Consider the following 17,645-nt stretch of genomic DNA (forward strand, 5'->3'; position numbering starts at 1 on the left):
AATAGTTGTAAGATGCTTAAATTTCATGTAAATATACAACATGTGGGGTGGTAGGTTCAACTCACAACTTTCTTTTTTTTTATAGAGATAGAGCAAAATGTTAATTGAATAATAAATATAAATGGAATAATCATAATAAGATTCTTAAATGAAAACCTTACCATATAAATGTGTATATATATATTTTTTTTCTGAAACACATAAATGTATATTTTTTTAGTACACATAAATGTATATTAAAACATACAAAAATCTACAAATAAATATTAAACTATAATTAATGATATGCATAACAAATACTATATTTAAATGAATTAATATTTAAATGCTATTTATTGACTAAAAGGCACAGCAAATATAAAGAAAAAAGAGGTAATAAATATCAAATGACTTGAACGTGCGGCTATTTTTTAAATAATATCTCAAAAAGTAGCTATTTGGGACTATTTTTCCGTCTTTTTTTTAGATAAGTTTAGAAATCTAGATTAATTATGTCATAAAAAAAATATTCATTTAATTTTACTCATTAAAAAATATCGCTCTAATATATATAAAAAAAAAGAGTAGAGATGTTTTAAATATTGAACGACCTATATACTATTATACTTTAGATCTTATTTTCTTATATGCATATTGTACGTGATAACAAGTCGGAAAGAAGAGTAAAAATAACACAAACAAATACATCAAATGAAAGTCAATAAAATAATATTTTAACCGAAAACTTGTACAATTAACATGAAAATATGATTGTTTATAAGAAAAAAATATAAAATATAATTGCCGTCACGATAATTGACGTCTATTCTTTCTATTAAAGTTAGAAGTTCGAATCTCCATATTCCCAATTTATTGTATTAGAAAAACATGAAATATGACTATGAACCCAAATATAATTAATCAGTAGGTAATTGTCAATTACCTTAGGTTGAATCGCCACCCGTGAAAAGAACAAAAGAAAAAGCATGGTATATGGCCATTTAATGCCTTAACGTTGGATTACTAATCTTGTGTTTAATAACATAATAAAACCTGAAATGGCCATTAAAAAGGAAAATCAAGACGTTTAATGTCCATTTTTCATCTTCTCCCTATCACATTCCATATTTAACTTTTCATCATTTCATCTATATAAATCATTCCATTCACCCAGCCTCATCAATCTTCACCAAAATGTGGTTTCAAAATCCTCTAATGATCACCATTCTCTTGGCCAGTTTGTTATTGTTCCTCTCCCAAACTCATGCCCAAAACTCCCCTCAAGACTACTTAGCTGCACACAACCGGGCTCGCGCCGGGGTTGGCGTCGGTCCCATGGTATGGAGCGACACCGTCGCCGCCTATGCTCAGGCCTACGCTCAGGAAAGGAGTAAAGATTGTGCCATGGTTCACTCAACGGGGCCATATGGTGAGAACATTGCGGCAGGCTACTACCCCGAGTTCTCTGGGGCCGATGCCGTGAAGTTGTGGGTGGACGAGAAGCCTAAGTACGACTACGCCTCAAACTCGTGCATCAGAGGCGATTGTGGACACTACACTCAGGTGGTTTGGCGCACCTCCGTGCGACTTGGATGCAGTCGAGTGAGCTGTCCAAAATTGTCACAGTTTGTTGTATGCAACTATGATCCTCCCGGAAACTATATAGGAGAAAGGCCTTATGCTTCTCCCCTCTAAAGACTAGTTAAAGAGTGAATATATTTGATGCAACGTTCTTGAGACTCTTTCATAATGATTAGATGCATGATGATATAATTTTTATCGATTTTCATCCAAACTATGTATTTAATGGTTGTTGAAAAGTTAGCACAGCTGTAATTGGACCACATATCCCATGTTTTTTCTAGTTGAATAAAATTAAATTATTAGATAATTTGAAAGCTACAATATTTTAAGTAGGTTAGTTTGAACTTATTTGTATTATTGGTATCTCTAAAATGATATATACTTAGTGAATATGATTAATGTGTGTATTAACTACACTAAGATGCAAAATTCTAATGACCCTTCAATTTTTTTTAGTAGTTATACAAATGGTGGATTGAACCCCGACTTCGAAAGAGAGAGTTAGATACCTTGGCCTCTGAACCAAGTTGATCAGGCATGACCCTAATCAAATTTTTTAATCATACAAAAATCTATTAATATACTAATAACTTAATGAAAGTGGCCAAACATGAGCTGTCAAACATGAGCCTGAGTTAGCTAGGTTAGTAGAAGATGATATGGACTCGCTTTCTTTTAAATTTGGAGGTTCAAATCTTTCTATTATATATTTATTCTACTAAAAAAATGATGGAAGTGAGAATGAATGTATAGCATTTAAAAAATTAATCTATATGATATTTCAATAGAAATGTCATGACAACATTAAATAATAATAATTTAATATTTGCTAACTGTAGTATAACTCAATAGATTAAGACATATATATCATCACCAAAAAGTTGGGAGTTTAAATTCTCACCCCATATTTATTAAATTTAAAATTTTTTTAATATTTAAAATATAAATGGTATTATGGTATTAATGTAACAAAACTGTAAATATAAGCACAAATATTTTTCTAAAAAATGAAACAAATTAATAATAGAATAAAATGTTGCAATTGAAACCAAGAGGAACGAGCAAATGATAGACATAAAATGAAATCTTAGTTTTTTCTCAAAAAAAAAAAAAAGAACTTAGTTTAGATTTAGATATGGAAACTTTTCAAAAAATAAAATTATATATACATATATATAGAAAAGAAATCAATTTTAAAATAACAACCAAATATGGATGGATACTCGTAATATTTAAAAATAAAAATAAAAACATAATTTGTAACTAAAGGGGGGAAATTGCAAAAATCACTTTGATGGATTATAGAGCTTATTACGATCGCATCCAATTCAATGAAATTGTTGCAATAAAAAATTTTAAGTATTGCAAAAACTACAAGTATTATTATCTTAAACTCAATTTTGCGCAACAAACTTGAAAATTACCAAAGTAATAGGGATATCAAAAAAGGTTAGAAAAAAAACAATTTGAGACTAATTTATTTACAACAAAATCATTAATTAAAAAAAATTCATTTTACCTCCACCGAAAAATGCTCAAACCTAATTGAACACATAATTAATCAAATTAATCTTCGAGTAGAAATGATAAAGATTCTATACTCATGTCAACGTTAAGATATATATCCATGATCGAAAGGTTGGAGGCTAAGTCTTTATCCTACATTGTATTAGAACTAAAAAAATCTATAATTAATTAAAAAGTTCACGACTTTTTATAAGATATCAATGAATATAATGTTGTTAAGTTAATGGAAAGAAAAGAACAATATGAAAGAACACACTCGAAGAAATCAAAGAATACAAGAAAATGTATAACAAAAGGAACTCAAAGTAATCAAGTGAAATAAAACTTAGATGCTTATCAGTAGGTAGGTATCTTTCTATTTACCACTATTAAAAATCGACAGCTACATGTATTATGTTTTCTTCCTTTTTGTCAATTTTTTTAACAGTGGATACCTACCTACGATCAAACATCCAAAATTTATCCGAAAACAAAAATGGTACGGTTTGGTTCGGTTGGATTTAGTACTTGGGAAGAGAACATTCCTTTGGGAGGTGGTTTTGGAACCTCAAGTTGTCTTGGCAATAATCATAAATCAAATGGTAGTTTCTGACCCATTTGAAGAGCCTTCTTTGTGGAGGTGAAAGGGTGTTGTATTTGGGCAAATTCCACCAATAACTATGATCATCTCCTCTGCATAACCTTGCATTTCCCCTCCAAACACAGGCATCCACCTTATAATCCCCAAAAGAAGCTACAAATGGCCCTTTTGACCAATCAATTTTGTCTTTTCCACCCCTTGTTGCCCAGCTGTCACCATCCCATAGGCTCACTTTCAAGCTCATTGGCTGCCACCTAGGATATCCCACCCCTTTGTCTGCATGGTTTCTGTACACTCTGATTGGCACCCAATCCACCATGAACCTACAACAACAACAAAACAAAAAACAAACAAGAAAATTGGAATGGTTTTATAGTGAAGAAGATTTGATTTGTTGAGTTTTCTAGAGATGTAAAGTGACTAAAGCGTTTAGATATTAGTAACTTCTCCGACTAATCTTATAAAACAATCACTTGATCTTGCAACATTTAGTGTTGGGAAATACATAAGAATTACTAATCTTTAAAGTAAGTGGCTATCGTGAGTTTGAATTCTTCCCGTCTCAATTAACCCTAGCTTCTTTTGACCAATAAGTCAACCTATGATGGTTTTATCTATTTACCTATGTTTAGGTTGATAAAAAATTATTAAGAGTTTGATGATTGGTGAACGTGTTTAAATTAATTCAATTGTGTCTAATTCAAAAACTTTTTAACTAGAAAAATCAAATTCAATAGTAAAAAGTTGTGACATTAATTTGAGAGAGACACTAGCAATAACAATAGGGGTCTCCCCTATTCAAATTAAGTTGTTTAATCAATGTAGTAATTAAATTAAAATGTAAAATCTTTTCTTAACTATCAACCTTAATGCTAATTCCTTCACATTCATCTCATCCACCATGTTCAAAGTTATGCTACTTTTGTCAACTTTTTATGGGTTTTTGTAGGCTTAAAAAGAGGAATTAAAATGCAGAATCCAAAAAGAAGCAAGAAAATTAAAGTGATTTTCTTACACAATCTGATAACGGTTCCACAAAATTGAATATGTATGGAAGTCTTTTGTTGGATCAAACCACAACTTTATCCTTTCTTCCCTGTCATCAAAACCATCAGCAAAAACATTTGTTTGAAGAATATATGGCTCCCCGTCCACATTCCCGAGGAACTCGAAGTCGATTTCGTCGCGGTTCGGTTGATCCGACGTTAGCTACACATAGTTCAAGTAATATTAGCATTGATATATATAATATAAGAAAAAAGAATCATATATTAAAAAACATGAAAGGAGAAAACGACCACTTACATAATAGGCCACAACTGTGCCTGCAGAATGGCCTGGAACTAGCTTGATTTTCATGTCCATTTGACCAAATAAGAACATCTCATTTGAAGAAAAAGCAGCTCCTATGGATGACAAAAATACTGACATTTGAATAATTGATCTAAAAATGATATATTACAGTGAACAAATAAAGGAGTAGTGAATTATAACTGTGAGTTGGAATTTTGCTCCCTTATATCTAGAGGCACCTATGTCCGACTCAAGATTCGGATTCGAGAGACATATAATGATCTTTGGTATTAAAATCACTAGAAGATTCGAACTTGAGACCTCTAAGCCAGGATGACGAAGAGGTCTCATGCCCTTTGTCAATCGGGCTGTACGTCCCTTGGAGGCAAAGGAATAGTTAATCTCATAAACATACGAACATGTGTATAAACCAATAACCTAACTAACTCATCGACTCGAACAATTTAGATTATTGGTTTAATTTGAACAAAAATTTTCAAGTGATCATCGAGTTTCTTGAACACCCGTACCTGAATCCTTATCGAGCTTCAAGGTTCTTGCTCGGCCATCCGCCGAAGTGTTAACGTGGGAAGGAGACCAAGTGATGAAGAAATCCTTGTTGAAGTCCCCAGTTGAAATGACGGAAGATGTTGCAAATTGAAGCAAGTTTGCAATGAAAACTCCAAAAAAGATGATAGTTTTAACACTTTCATACATGGCTTTTTCTTGATCTCCTCTCATGATCATTGGTGGGTTAACAAATTAAAATGTGAAAGCTGTTTATATATAAGATGTGGAAAAAAAAAAAAAAAAGCCCACAAAAGAAAATGAGAATAGAAAGCAAAGAAGTTCTGTTTAAGAAAGAATATCTTTAGGGGAAAGCAAAGAAAAATGCTGGTTGTTAGATTCTTGTAAGATGTGTTTTTATGAGTGCATTTTGGTCAAAATTATCACAAGAAATAATATTTGTTTTGTTAATTAATAGAATAACTTGATTGTTCAAGTTTCCTTTGAACTTTTTTTTTTTTTTTTGGGAAAGTTTTTTAGTTGATTCCTTCCCTCCTTTTGTAGAGCTGTATATGAGAAAATTATGGTCCATATTGCTGAAAAGATCCTTAACCTCTAGAAGGATTCTATAACAATTTTAGACTTTGTTTTTTAAATAAATTTTTTTTTTTTTTATATTTTAGGTTTAGCTGGAACCTAACTAAAATATATTTGCTGAAAAGATCCTTAACCTCGTGAGCTGTACGAACATGTGTCTTTTGCATTCATTAAAAGAAAAAAATGTTGTGTAGTTTTAGTTTTTAAATGTGACCAAGGTTCATAAAGTTGGATTTTTTGAAAGTTAGAGAAAAATGGAAAAAAATAAAATAGGTTAATTACCAAATTTAATTTGTAAAAACTAAAAATGATGGCTAAAAGTTCCTATCACAACCTATGATCCTAAAACTAAGAACTTTTTTTTAGCAGTGGGGAAAGAACATAAAAAAGAAAGAAAAGGAAAAGATATAAAGCCATTTAACTAATTAACAATATTAATTATTGTAGCAGTTAGGTGATGGTTTGAGTATCTTCAAAACCAAGCTGATCCAATTAAGAAAAAAAAAAAAAAAAAAAACCCAAAACCTAAGGCAAATGGAGTGCTTTGCTTATGCTAATCTGCTGCATTTACTCTCTGCTTTTAAGTTTTTTAAACCAACAACCAAATAATTTATCGCTCTCTAGTTAAATTAGTGCTCAACGTCTCTTTTCTTTTCTTAAAGATCGGGATTCAAACATCTAAATTTTTGATCGGGGATATATGTCTTAACAACTATGTTCAGGTTAGCTACAATATCCAGCAATTAAAATGAAGTACATGGATTATGGGGAAGATTTTTCTTAAATAAAATAATAATTCACGGAATCAAAATCGAGAGTATGAATATTTCTTCCATTCATTGCTTGCCACGTCAATATAGCATTAAAAATTTATGTGGAGTCCACTAACATTAAAAAATTATTCATAAATATAAAATCATAGCATTAACAAATAGAATATGATACTCCGGTATTATTGAAATTTTTTTGGTAATCAACCCAAGTGGGGTGAGAGAGATTGGTCTTGGAGAGTTGGGACACCAGTATGACTTAGTGGACCAATTACACTAGCTAACTAGGTAAGCCCAATACTTAAGCCCAAACATCAAGTAAGCCCAAGCCCAATACTTAAGCCCAACAGTAGTAAGCCCAATGCAGCTCACGAGGTTACCTTCCAGCTAAACCTAACTGAAACTTAGCCATCCAACAGACACCATTATACAGCTTGTAACGGTCACTTACTCCCACTTTGTTTTATATGAAGAGAACAATTAAATTATTATTTTTTTCCCTCAATGCAGCAACCTTTTACCCTCTTAACCAGTTCAAGTTCATGTCTTATCTAATTGAATTAAATTAAGGTTGATAATTAAATTAGTTGTAAATAAATAAAAAGGTAACAATGAATCTGAACCTAACTTAACTAATTAAGACACATATTCTCAATGAAAAGTCGTGGATTCAAATCTCCAAATTACACGTATTGCTATACTAAAAAAAAGTGATCATAGATAAAAATATTCTCCATCTCTAACATCCAAAATAAAATAATTAAAAAAAAAAACTCAAAAGTTTTAATTCAAGATTCTCCAAATTTAGGACAAACTTTTTTGAAAGATTTTCATAATCTTTAAAAAGTTTCTCTCTCTCCTATCGAGGTAGTATAACGATTTTTTTTTTCTAATTCAACGAATGTGGAATGAAATTTAAAAAAATAAATATATGTCTTAACTATTTAAATATAATAGAACTGGTAAAATATAGCACTATTTCAAACATCTACCCTCCACTAACTTGAAATACTTCTACTTGAGTATATCTCATCTAGTTAAGGTATTTTATCTCTAATTAAAATGTAGTAAGTTCAAATCTCTATTTTCAGAGGTTAAACACGAATGCAAACAAAATTCTACATTGATTAAGGAAGAGCATAATTCATGGTATATAGATGAGTACAATTATTTTCATTGAACGAGATCTTTTTGGTGAAATTAAAAGCAAAATCATGCCAACCATGCACAATTTTCATCCGACTCCACGAAAAGAAAGAAAAGTTTCTTTTTCATGCTTCCTTTTAAACTCTGATCAGCCAACAACTCCAATTTATGGCTTATGGATGTTAATGGGTCACAGTTGTTTTGCTTTCCAAGGCCAGGCAATTGCATCCCATCCTCACACAAATTTTATCTATTTTTTCGATTTTCTTCTTAAATTATTACAAAAAAAAAAAGAGAGAAAAAAAATTGCAGTAGTGGCAGAGTAGACGGTTTTTTCCCTTTTGTTTTTGCTCTAGCGACGTGGTCCTTCTTAGTTCTTGGTATTGGATCCGATCTCTCTCCCACTACGCGATCTTTTATACTCCTCCAGCTCCCGCCATGGCCGAAACCTTGAAGATCCTCTGATCGCCGCCACACCCATCTCGCTCGTCTTCCCGTTCGCCATTGTTGCCAGCTCGGGTTCATCCTCTTCCAGGTACTTTCAGTTTCCACCTGCCCCCTTTTCTCTCTCTATCTTTTACCGTTCTCTTCAAATTTCCGACTGGACTGTTTAGCCTTCGAGTTTTCATTTCGGTTCTTGAGCTTTGACTTTCCGCATCTACTTGGCACTATTTACCCTTCAGATTTTTCGCATTTTCCGTCTCTTTCCCTCGGTTGAAGGAAGATTGTGGGGGCTGATTTTGGTGTTTTATTATCTGTGCTCGATTAGGGTTCATGTGGGACTTATCGGGGTTTTAATAGTAACATGGGTTTGCAAGAATGGGTTTATTTGGGGTTCTGTTGGTCTTTACTTGTGCTTTAGGGCTGGTTTTGATCCTTGCAAATCTTCTGTTTGGTTTCCAAATTTGGGGGTTCCGTGTGCCTTTCGGGTTTGCCTGGTTGGAGATTGATATGGCACATGATGTGGGTCTGAATAATATGATTTTGATTGTATCTTAAGTCTCCTTTAGAAATTTCTTTGTGGTTGAAAAGGTTTATTGGGGACTTTGCATCTTATTTTTGTTACTCTCCCATCTATATGATAGGCTCAACAAAGTTATAAAATGGGCAAGTTGTAAACTCGATACCTTTCATACTATTATGTTTACCTACTTAGATGTAAATGACCTAATGATATGGGTTAGGTTGTTGTCTCGTGATTAGTTATGGTTATTATAAGCTGGTTTGGAGATTTTCAAGCCATGTTGGTCATCTACTTAGGATTTAATATCTTACGATTTACCTGGCAATAAAATGCAGTAGGGTCATATGGTTGTCGTGTGAGATATGAAAATAAGTTGCTTTGGGGGCCTAAGGATTGCTTTCCAAACGAAGTAATTTCTTCTGATTCTTGGTTAATGCCTAATGGATAGTTGTTTTGCAGTTTGACTGCATTGACTTAGCATTTAAGGGTGTACAAAACTTGAATGCTTTTTACATGTGCTATATCACGTGAATTTCTGTTCTTTTATGGATTATTGAGAATTCGAACTCTGAAAAGAGGCGAAAGTGTGTTGGGTGTATTTTTTTGAAGGGGAGATAAAGAGTAGCAAAAGATATTTTTTGTGGAAGAAAAGAGGTTCCACGGTTATGTATTGCCATTATATTTACTGAACAAAATTGAACTACTCAATCTTTTCTAGCCTTATTTAACGATCAATCAATCGACCAAACTCTTAAAGTCGGTGGATCTTGCAAAGGGGTTTCGTGGTGAGTTAATTTGGATTGCTATGGTTGTACGTTAGGATTTTATAAAATAGTAGCATTATCCAAGCTTGGGTTAAGGATTAAAGGTATTATCTCCATCCCTGGTTGCTCCAAGAAATGCATTAAGGGTTAAGCCAATGAAGTCTCATTTCATTTACAACTAATTTTAAGTAGTTCACTAATGCTTTCTTTCTTTTGGTTAAAATGGACTAACTTTTACTCCAATTGGCGTTAGTTGATCGGGCCAATTTCCTCTGGATATATAATCAGTACCACAACATTGTTTTCTTTCTCGCTTATATTACTATCCTTTTTTCTTATTTTCCTTGGCCTTGTCCCATATTTCTGCTGCCATATTCTGAAATTTCCCTGTGAGATCCCGAGTGCAATCTGGACAGCTAAAATATTAATGTAATATTTGGTTTTGTAATTTTTCAATTCATTGCTCTTGAAAGTGTATGGTGCAGTTGCATTGAAGTAGAATGTGTCTAAATTACTGACATTTGATTGTTTAATAGGAAGAAGTAAAAATATAAGGGTTTCAGCTGGGGAAATTCATCATGTTGAAGAAATCACCAAGTCGAAGCAGCAGGTCGAAAGGCATCAAGGTTAAGCATATTCTGCAGATTGTGCTGTTGGTTGGTGTTTGCTTTTGGTTAATTTATCAGGTGAAACGCTCCCATGATAAGAAGAAAGAATTTGACCAGAAAGGTGATAGAATTACTGTAAAAACTCAGGACGGTGTGGACATTGTGAAACCTGGAACAGATAGGTTACTTGGAAGGAAAGGCCTACCCCACGTTGAGGAAGTCCATCCGGGTGAGAAGCAGGAGGAAGATGAGGAAGAAGAGACTGGAGGTGAGGAAGAAGACTCGAAGCATGAAGGAGAAGAGGGACATGAAGAACAGAAAGATGAGGCAGTCAATGAGGAGGATGAAGAAAGCAAGCATGAAGAGGACACCGATGATGATGGGAAAGCAGGTGGAGATGATGACATAGATGAGAATGATCAAGAGAAGGCAGATAACGAAACCAATCATGAGGGTGATATTGTGGATGATGAGAGATTGAAAGAAGATGGTGATGAGGGAGCGGGAGGAAGCCAAGAGAGAGATAAGGAGGATCAGAGAGATAATGAGAATTCTTCTGACGAGCAGGAGAATGACAGCAGCGACCGGAGCACTCACGAGGCACGAGAGGAGAACTACAAGGGTGACGATGCTTCCAGTGCAGTGACCCATGATGCCCACTCTACCACCTCAGAGACAGAGGAAGCAAATTTAGAGAATTCAAATGATAACTCGGAACATAGTAAAGAACAGGACAGTGGATCGACTGACACCGAGGAATTTAAAGGGGTTCACAACAGTTCTCAGTTAACCGAGGAAGTGGATAAAATGGCTGACAATGCAACTTCAACCAATGAGAGTCTCAGGAATATGAAGTTGAATAACAACACTTCCACTTCTACTGATGGTTCAGTCCAAAATTCTGTCCTGACCACTCAGTCCGATGATCAACCTGAACCAAGCAATAGTACATCCTCTGCAATTACTGAGACAAATACGGTAGAGAATACTGATTCTTCCCAGCAGAATGGAACAGATATTGGTTGGAATCAAGCTCAAAATGGAACCACAGATGGTTTGACTGCTCAGAATGAAACATATCTTCAGTCATCGAATGACACAGTTTTGGAGAACATCAATTCTGAGTCTCAGCTAAACGTCGCTAAAGATGAAAATCCAAATGGGTTTGAGAGTGAGGCCTTAAATATCACTAGCAACACGGATCCAACTGTTTCAGAGAACAAAACAACCGATCCGGGGAATGATTTACCATCCACAATAACAAAGGAGAATAGTGAAACTATTCAGAACGAAAAATCAGAAGATAACAGCAAATCCAGTGGAAACAGTGATAGCTCAGACAACAAAACAACCGAACCGGGGAATGTTTTACCGTCCACAATAACGACACTGGAGAATAGTGAAGCTACTCAGAACGAAAAATCAGAAGATAACAGTGAATCCCGTATAAACAGTGATAGCTCTGACTCTGCAAATCATACCGAGGACTTGGTTCAAGATGACCCAATTGATTCCAACGATTCCCATGTAACCGAACGGGTGGATCTGGATACGTTGCCAGACATTAGAGCTGAGGTTGAAACCAGTGAAGAAACTGCAGCAGAATGATAATTTAAATTATAGAGGTGGTTTCATGGAAGTGCTTCTGGAGTTTTCTGATCTGTCTCTGTTTTTGATAAGCAGTTGGTTGCCCAAAGATTATGTGCTGAGTGTTTGTATTGTAAGGGAAAATTTGTTCATCAATGAGATCAGCCACAGGAGGAGGCAGGGCACGTGCTTAGTTAGTTAACTTTGTATAATCAAATTTCAATCTTTCTTTTGTGGACTGCTTGGTTCTTTGGATGTGATATCTGAACAAAATTATATAGTGGCTTATGGCAATTCAGAAAGGATGGTCTTTCCAATGGTTTGTATTTAGTGTAACAAACATAATTACTTTATTTTTAACTTTTTGGATTTTTTGTTATTCCTGTGGGACCTCTCTTATAAATAATGCCAAAAGTGGTTAAAAACAGGGAACTTTTACTTTATTAATAAGGATTGAAGCAAAAACTTGTACCATTTCTAAAAAAAGATAAATTTACAGAAATCAGCCCTTTTAGAAGTGGAAAAAATTAAAATACAATTTTACAAATAAATTTGGTTGAAAGCTTAATAAATAAATAGAAAAATAGATATTTTAATTAGGTTAATTGTAATTATACTTATTGTATTCTTTTTTCTCTTATTTAATCTTTTATACAACAATATGTTGGAGTGATAACGACTTTTTAGTTAGTTACATATATTTTAACTCTGACCTAATTAGTCCTATTTTTTATATATATCATTTTAGTCTTCTATGTTAATTATTCAATTAAATATTAATGAAATTGATATAACACCATGTAAAATTTGATCATATCTTATGTAGCTTTGTATAGGTATGGAATCATATAAATCACAATATATAAAGTTATTGTGGTGTCATGTCTCCTTTTTTGTTACTATTTGACTAGATAATTATGTGACGGGTCAACTTACCTTGTTGTCCAATTTTCTTTTTAGGATATATGTGTCCAATGATAATATTATCGTGAGTTCGAATTCTAACCGTCCACATATTGTACTAAAAAAATGTTTTAGCTAGACAATCATGATTACTACATTTAGGTATTTTTAGATTTTTTTTAGTAAAACAAATGTTGGGTCTAAACTCTATAACAAATTCGAAGGTACGAGAATTTAAACTTCTTAAGAAAATGGGTAGATATCATTTACTACTGACTATACTCTTCTTGGTAGGGTATAAACATTTTTAAACTTAACATTACTTATATATTCTATAAAAATTACTCAAGTCCTAACTGGTGAAGATTATCTTTCATTGACCATCATTAAATATTTGACAACTAAGAGAGATAAATGTAAAATCAATTTTTTTTAGAAAATAATAAACTGTCAATTTTTTAAATTTTCCCGATCCTCCCGTAGTAGGGAGAACTTCCATACTACTTCAACTCAAATTGTGTCATGTGTAAAAGAGTTCTATTATTATTTAAACAAAAATATTTATAGTTTCTATGTGGAGTACACAAGCAAAATTGATCAACCATAATTCAACCTTCTCTCTCCTAAATTAATTGTACATCCTCTCTCTTATTAAATATTTTAGATGTAATTATTTATTTTCACTTTTCTAATTTATTTATCTCTTTATTGTCATCTTCACTCACTTCTCTCATCTTCTACTTTTATTTTTTGAAATTCACTTACTTCTCTTATCTTCCTTTTTTTTTTTTTGAAAATTTCTCCATTCAAACTAAATTTATTGTTTTTTTTTCTTAACAATTTCCACTTCACCGTTTAAATTATGTATGACTTTTCTATTTATTTTTAATTTTTCTTGTTCTTTATTATTATTTTTTCTATTCCATTCTAATCAATTTTATATATTTTTTCATTTTTTCTTGAATTCATACAAATATTTGGATGTATTCATCCCCACCCGAAAAAGTAAATCTCTAATTTAAGAGAGAATGTGGGATTCTAGTTGATCAATTTTACTCGTGGGTCCCACATAAAAACTAAAAATATTTTTGTTTAAATAATAATAGAATTCCTTTACACATGGCACAACTAATTTGAAATCTTTTCTATATTTTATTGCAACATTAGAAACGTTAAACTTCATCGTACCTTTAGATTTCACATGAACTTATTATCAATTATTTTATTTTTTTTTCCAAACATTTTTTTTCAAACATTTAATAAATTTTACCATGCTTGGGTTGACAAAGGCCAATTAATCTCAATAACCATGGTTATAGACTTCTAGTCTCTTCATTTCCCTTTTATTTTTATAGAAAATAGTAAAATAAAAGTACCATCTTTCTTTCAATTAAATCTAAAAAGAGAGAGAGGGAAAAATAAATTGTATTTAAAAAATGAATATTTTTATATATTATTATTATAAAGATCTATTATTAATTGCCTGATTTGGTGCCACCTCATTTATGGGATATCTTTTAAACAACTCAACCTCCAACATCGGATTCTTAATCCTCCATTGCATACTCTTCCCATGGGTTTGCTTTAAAAATTACAAAAATAATATTAAATTTTAAAATGAAAGAAAAAAAAAGAGATAATAAAATACTAAAAGTTGAAAAAAGAATCGTGCCTCTATTGATCTCTCCTCTGTACAAAAGTACAACTCAACTATTAAAAATTAAAAAATAAATACAAATATAAATATGTCTGAAATGCAAAACGACAAGCCCATTCATGCGAAACGACAAGAGCCTTCACTGGCCTCTCTCTATGGCCTCAGCTCCTTCCTTAGCTTTTGAGAGAACAACCTGCAGGCGTCGACGCTCAGGTCCACCGCCGCCGCCAACGCAACGAACACCGCCGCGTCCTCCGTGCAAGTCACGTGCTGCACCGCCACCTCCACCTCCGGCTTCCTCCCCTTTTTCTTCATCCCCTCCACCGTCGACGACATCACGAATCCCCTGTACGAATACGGCGACAAGTACCCGAAGTCTCCGGATCCGGACCCGAAGTCGCAGCTCCCGTGGGGGCTGTTCGCCGGCGACGCGCTCGAGGTCATGTCGATCGTGAACTTCCCGCCGGTCTTCGAGCTGATGGTGGAGGTCGCGAGTGTCGCGGCGGCGGAGGTCGCCGGAAGGAGCTCGAACCGGTAGCCGACTGAATCGGAGCCGCCGCTCTCACGCCAGGCCTCGAGGCGGCCCCACGGCCTCCAGCTGCCGTCGACCGGCCGGAGGATGAGCCACGCGCCGGGATTTGAGCGGCTTACACGATGCGATCCCGGCGACGGAACGAACGGCGTCACCATCGACGCGGCGGCGACCGGCGATCCGGAGAGGTCGTGGATCGTAATGGACCATCCTTTTCGTTCTTTCGCGGATTGGTCCTTATCGGATCGAATCTTCGGTAACCAACTCTTTGACGTGCTATTAGGTTCAGAAATTGATGACCTGAAATTGAATTTAACGGAAGCAAGATCAGTAACAAAACTAACGAGATTTTTATCTTTTTTTTATTCTCTCTCCTCAACGATTTTCTTAGCACGTTTCTTGCATTTTCTCGAGAAACAAACAGAGGCAACGAAATTTTCGTGAAACTGACCTTGATCGGTCCCAATCGCGCTCGTTTCTGAAACCGAATTTGCAAGAGAAAACCGGCTGCCTCACGTTTCCTTGCACCTGAAAAACCTGCGGGCTACACTCCGGCTCGCCGTCGAATCGAAACACGAATCTCGGATCCGGCTCTGCGCGAACCGTCAAGTGCAATTGCGCCGACGAGTAGCCTTTCTTGCTCTCGCCGATTCTGGTCCAGCCGTTCTGGAACACCCACGGCTTGGTTTCGGCGAGGCTCGAGCCGGTCAACGGCACGACGACTCGGCCAAGCAACTTGGCGGAGCTTCCGACGTCGCAATTGGCCGGACCACGGCGGCCGGTGTAGACTTCGATTTTCACGGCCGGATCCTTCCGCTTCGAGAGAAGCTTCTCCATCTGAGATTTGTTGAGGCTGAAGCAGGCGGCGAGTGAGTGAGATTGAGCAGAAGAATTATCGCCGTTGACGACGAGAGGAACGGTGACGAACTGCGTCGGAAAATCCTTGAGTTTGATTTTGCAGAAGCACGGAGAACTCGACGGATGCACGCCGGAAAAGGACGGTTTCGCAGCGACCGGAAACTTGAGAGCCAAGTTTCCGACGAGAACCCGGACGAAAGGGCACGGATCCATGAAGAAGTTTATACAGCCGGCGGCGATCGCCGGAAAACAGGAGAACGAAGAAGAAATTGAGAGATTTTTTCCGGTGAGGAGTGAATTTGGAAGAGAGAGGGAGGAGAATTTGAAGATATTAAGAGGGAGAGAGTGAGAAATGGAGCATTGAGGATATGAAGGTGAAACAGGCTGGAAGCCATAGCTGGCTGTTTTTGGATACAGCAGAGCTACTGTGAGGTCGGTCCCACAGTCCCACTAATATCCCTTCTTTTTTTAATTTTGAATTTTATTTTAAAAAAAATACTAAATTCTATAATCTTAATTTTCTCCATATTTGGAAAATAGGTCATGCATTACCTACTATGGGTCAAAATTAAATTAGGACAAAATTAAATTAGGATTTTCCTTCTTCTAGCTTGAATATTTAATTAAGGCTGAATTTTTTTATCCAACCCCATGGAAAAGTAATGTTAGTTTCTTTTTCATTAAGAATATTCTAAGATGTAGGGTAGATGAAAGTTTATGAAAGTTAATATTAGTTGTTTTAGATGTTTGGAAATATAAATGTCCGACATTTTAAATAATCATTTTTATTTTGTAGGAAAATTTATAATGATGTTGGAGAATATTTGAATAGTTATATTATTGGATTTGTACCTGCTCAAAAATTATATATTTGTTCCAAAGAACTCTTAAGAATATTCGTGTAATTTATTTCTATTATGTTTTTATTAAATTAATAGTTCTTTTATCAAATTAATTTATATTAAATTTAAATGTTATTTTGTGGAACACATTAATTAATATTAACTATTAATTCTAATTCATCTTGAACTTTTTTCTCAAATGAAAATTATATAAATGATGGTATTTTTATTGGATTATATTTTTACATTATCAAATGAGAAAAAAAATTGATGGAATAATATTGATTTCTATGATTTTTTTTTTCATGTATAATTATATCAATTTTATGAGAATCTACCAACTAAGTAGGAGTTGTTTATTAGTGAAGGGAAAAATGTAATGAAAGAAAGCTTCAATACGAGAATTTTAAAAACTTATGTTTCGAAAGGACATAAAAAATATTTAAGACGGACATCTTAAGATATACCTAGGCATTATGAGATACTCGGTATCATATAATTTTATAAAACAAACGTTGGGATCTAGATGTTCATCTCATGTGAATCATAGATTGACACGAAACAAACAACCCTTTAAAATATGTACATCAATCTTCCTATCACGAATTATAAGTTTCAATATATTTTATCCTATTTATAATATAATCGCTAAAAGAAACTTTCTAATATAGATGTATGAAAAATAGGAATGCATGAACTAGTTACCAAAAATGTAGAGAGTAGTAACACTTTACAAACAAAAGGTTTTTAAAAGAAAGACGACTCTCAGAAGGGATTTATTCCTTTCAAAAGAGCCAAAACTTTTCTAGGACAAGTTCATCATAAAGAGTTATAACCGTTCTCAAGTAACTTCCACCTTTTCTTTTAGGGTAGGAAATGAATGAACCGATACCTTTATTTTGTTTTCAACCGAAAATACAAATAAATTCAAAATATCTATAAAACAG

General features: G+C 34.2%; 4 protein-coding genes across 4 annotated transcripts; 2 read left to right on the forward strand and 2 right to left on the reverse strand.

Annotated features, from left to right (window-relative positions):
• The first annotated feature begins 832 nt into the window (after positions 1-832).
• On the forward strand, positions 833-1,807 carry LOC111017655 (basic form of pathogenesis-related protein 1-like). The gene has a single exon (XM_022293472.2). It carries the CDS (start codon positions 1,174-1,176, stop codon positions 1,672-1,674), a length of 501 nt encoding a protein of 166 aa, XP_022149164.1. The 5' UTR covers positions 833-1,173; the 3' UTR covers positions 1,675-1,807.
• Positions 1,808-3,333: 1,526 nt separating this feature from the next.
• On the reverse strand, positions 3,334-5,748 carry XTH10 (xyloglucan endotransglucosylase/hydrolase 10). Its single transcript, XM_022293554.2, has 4 exons — positions 5,494-5,748; positions 4,976-5,076; positions 4,686-4,879; positions 3,334-3,993 (listed from the first exon to the last, which is right to left on the reverse strand). The coding sequence occupies exons 1-4, from the start codon at positions 5,708-5,710 to the stop codon at positions 3,591-3,593; spliced, it is 915 nt and encodes a 304-aa protein (XP_022149246.2). The 5' UTR covers positions 5,711-5,748; the 3' UTR covers positions 3,334-3,590.
• A 2,428-nt stretch (positions 5,749-8,176) lies between these two features.
• On the forward strand, positions 8,177-12,285 carry LOC111017702 (myb-like protein X). The gene is made up of 2 exons (XM_022293539.2): positions 8,177-8,518; positions 10,248-12,285. Exon 2 carries the CDS (start codon positions 10,290-10,292, stop codon positions 11,925-11,927), a length of 1,638 nt encoding a protein of 545 aa, XP_022149231.1. The 5' UTR covers positions 8,177-8,518; positions 10,248-10,289; the 3' UTR covers positions 11,928-12,285.
• Positions 12,286-14,463: 2,178 nt separating this feature from the next.
• Positions 14,464-16,230, reverse strand: LOC111017733 (uncharacterized). Its single transcript, XM_088118345.1, has 2 exons — positions 15,450-16,230; positions 14,464-15,298 (listed from the first exon to the last, which is right to left on the reverse strand). The coding sequence occupies exons 1-2, from the start codon at positions 16,067-16,069 to the stop codon at positions 14,620-14,622; spliced, it is 1,299 nt and encodes a 432-aa protein (XP_087974471.1). The 5' UTR covers positions 16,070-16,230; the 3' UTR covers positions 14,464-14,619.
• Between the last annotated feature and the right edge of the window lie 1,415 nt (positions 16,231-17,645).

The sequence above is a fragment of the Momordica charantia genome (genome assembly GCF_013281855.1).
Source record: "Momordica charantia cultivar OHB3-1 chromosome 10 unlocalized genomic scaffold, Mcharantia_2.0 BLBB01000010.1, whole genome shotgun sequence".
In the NCBI taxonomy this organism is placed as follows: Eukaryota; Viridiplantae; Streptophyta; class Magnoliopsida; order Cucurbitales; family Cucurbitaceae; genus Momordica; species Momordica charantia.

Bases quoted from the DNA above. Each gene is read 5' to 3' on its own strand.
- LOC111017655 (XM_022293472.2), top strand. From the start codon at position 1,174: ATGTGGTTTCAAAATCCTCTAATGATCACCATTCTCTTGGCCAGTTTG.
- XTH10 (XM_022293554.2), bottom strand. From the start codon at position 5,710: ATGATCATGAGAGGAGATCAAGAAAAAGCCATGTATGAAAGTGTTAAA. The intron at 4,880-4,975 runs GTAAGTGGTCGT...AACTATGTGTAG, and splicing joins GCACAGTTGTGGCCTATTAT to CTAACGTCGGATCAACCGAA. The intron at 3,994-4,685 runs GTAAGAAAATCA...TTGTTGTTGTAG, and splicing joins TGGAACCGTTATCAGATTGT to GTTCATGGTGGATTGGGTGC.
- LOC111017702 (XM_022293539.2), top strand. From the start codon at position 10,290: ATGTTGAAGAAATCACCAAGTCGAAGCAGCAGGTCGAAAGGCATCAAG.
- LOC111017733 (XM_088118345.1), bottom strand. From the start codon at position 16,069: ATGGATCCGTGCCCTTTCGTCCGGGTTCTCGTCGGAAACTTGGCTCTC. The intron at 15,299-15,449 runs GTCAGTTTCACG...ATTCAATTTCAG, and splicing joins CGCGATTGGGACCGATCAAG to GTCATCAATTTCTGAACCTA.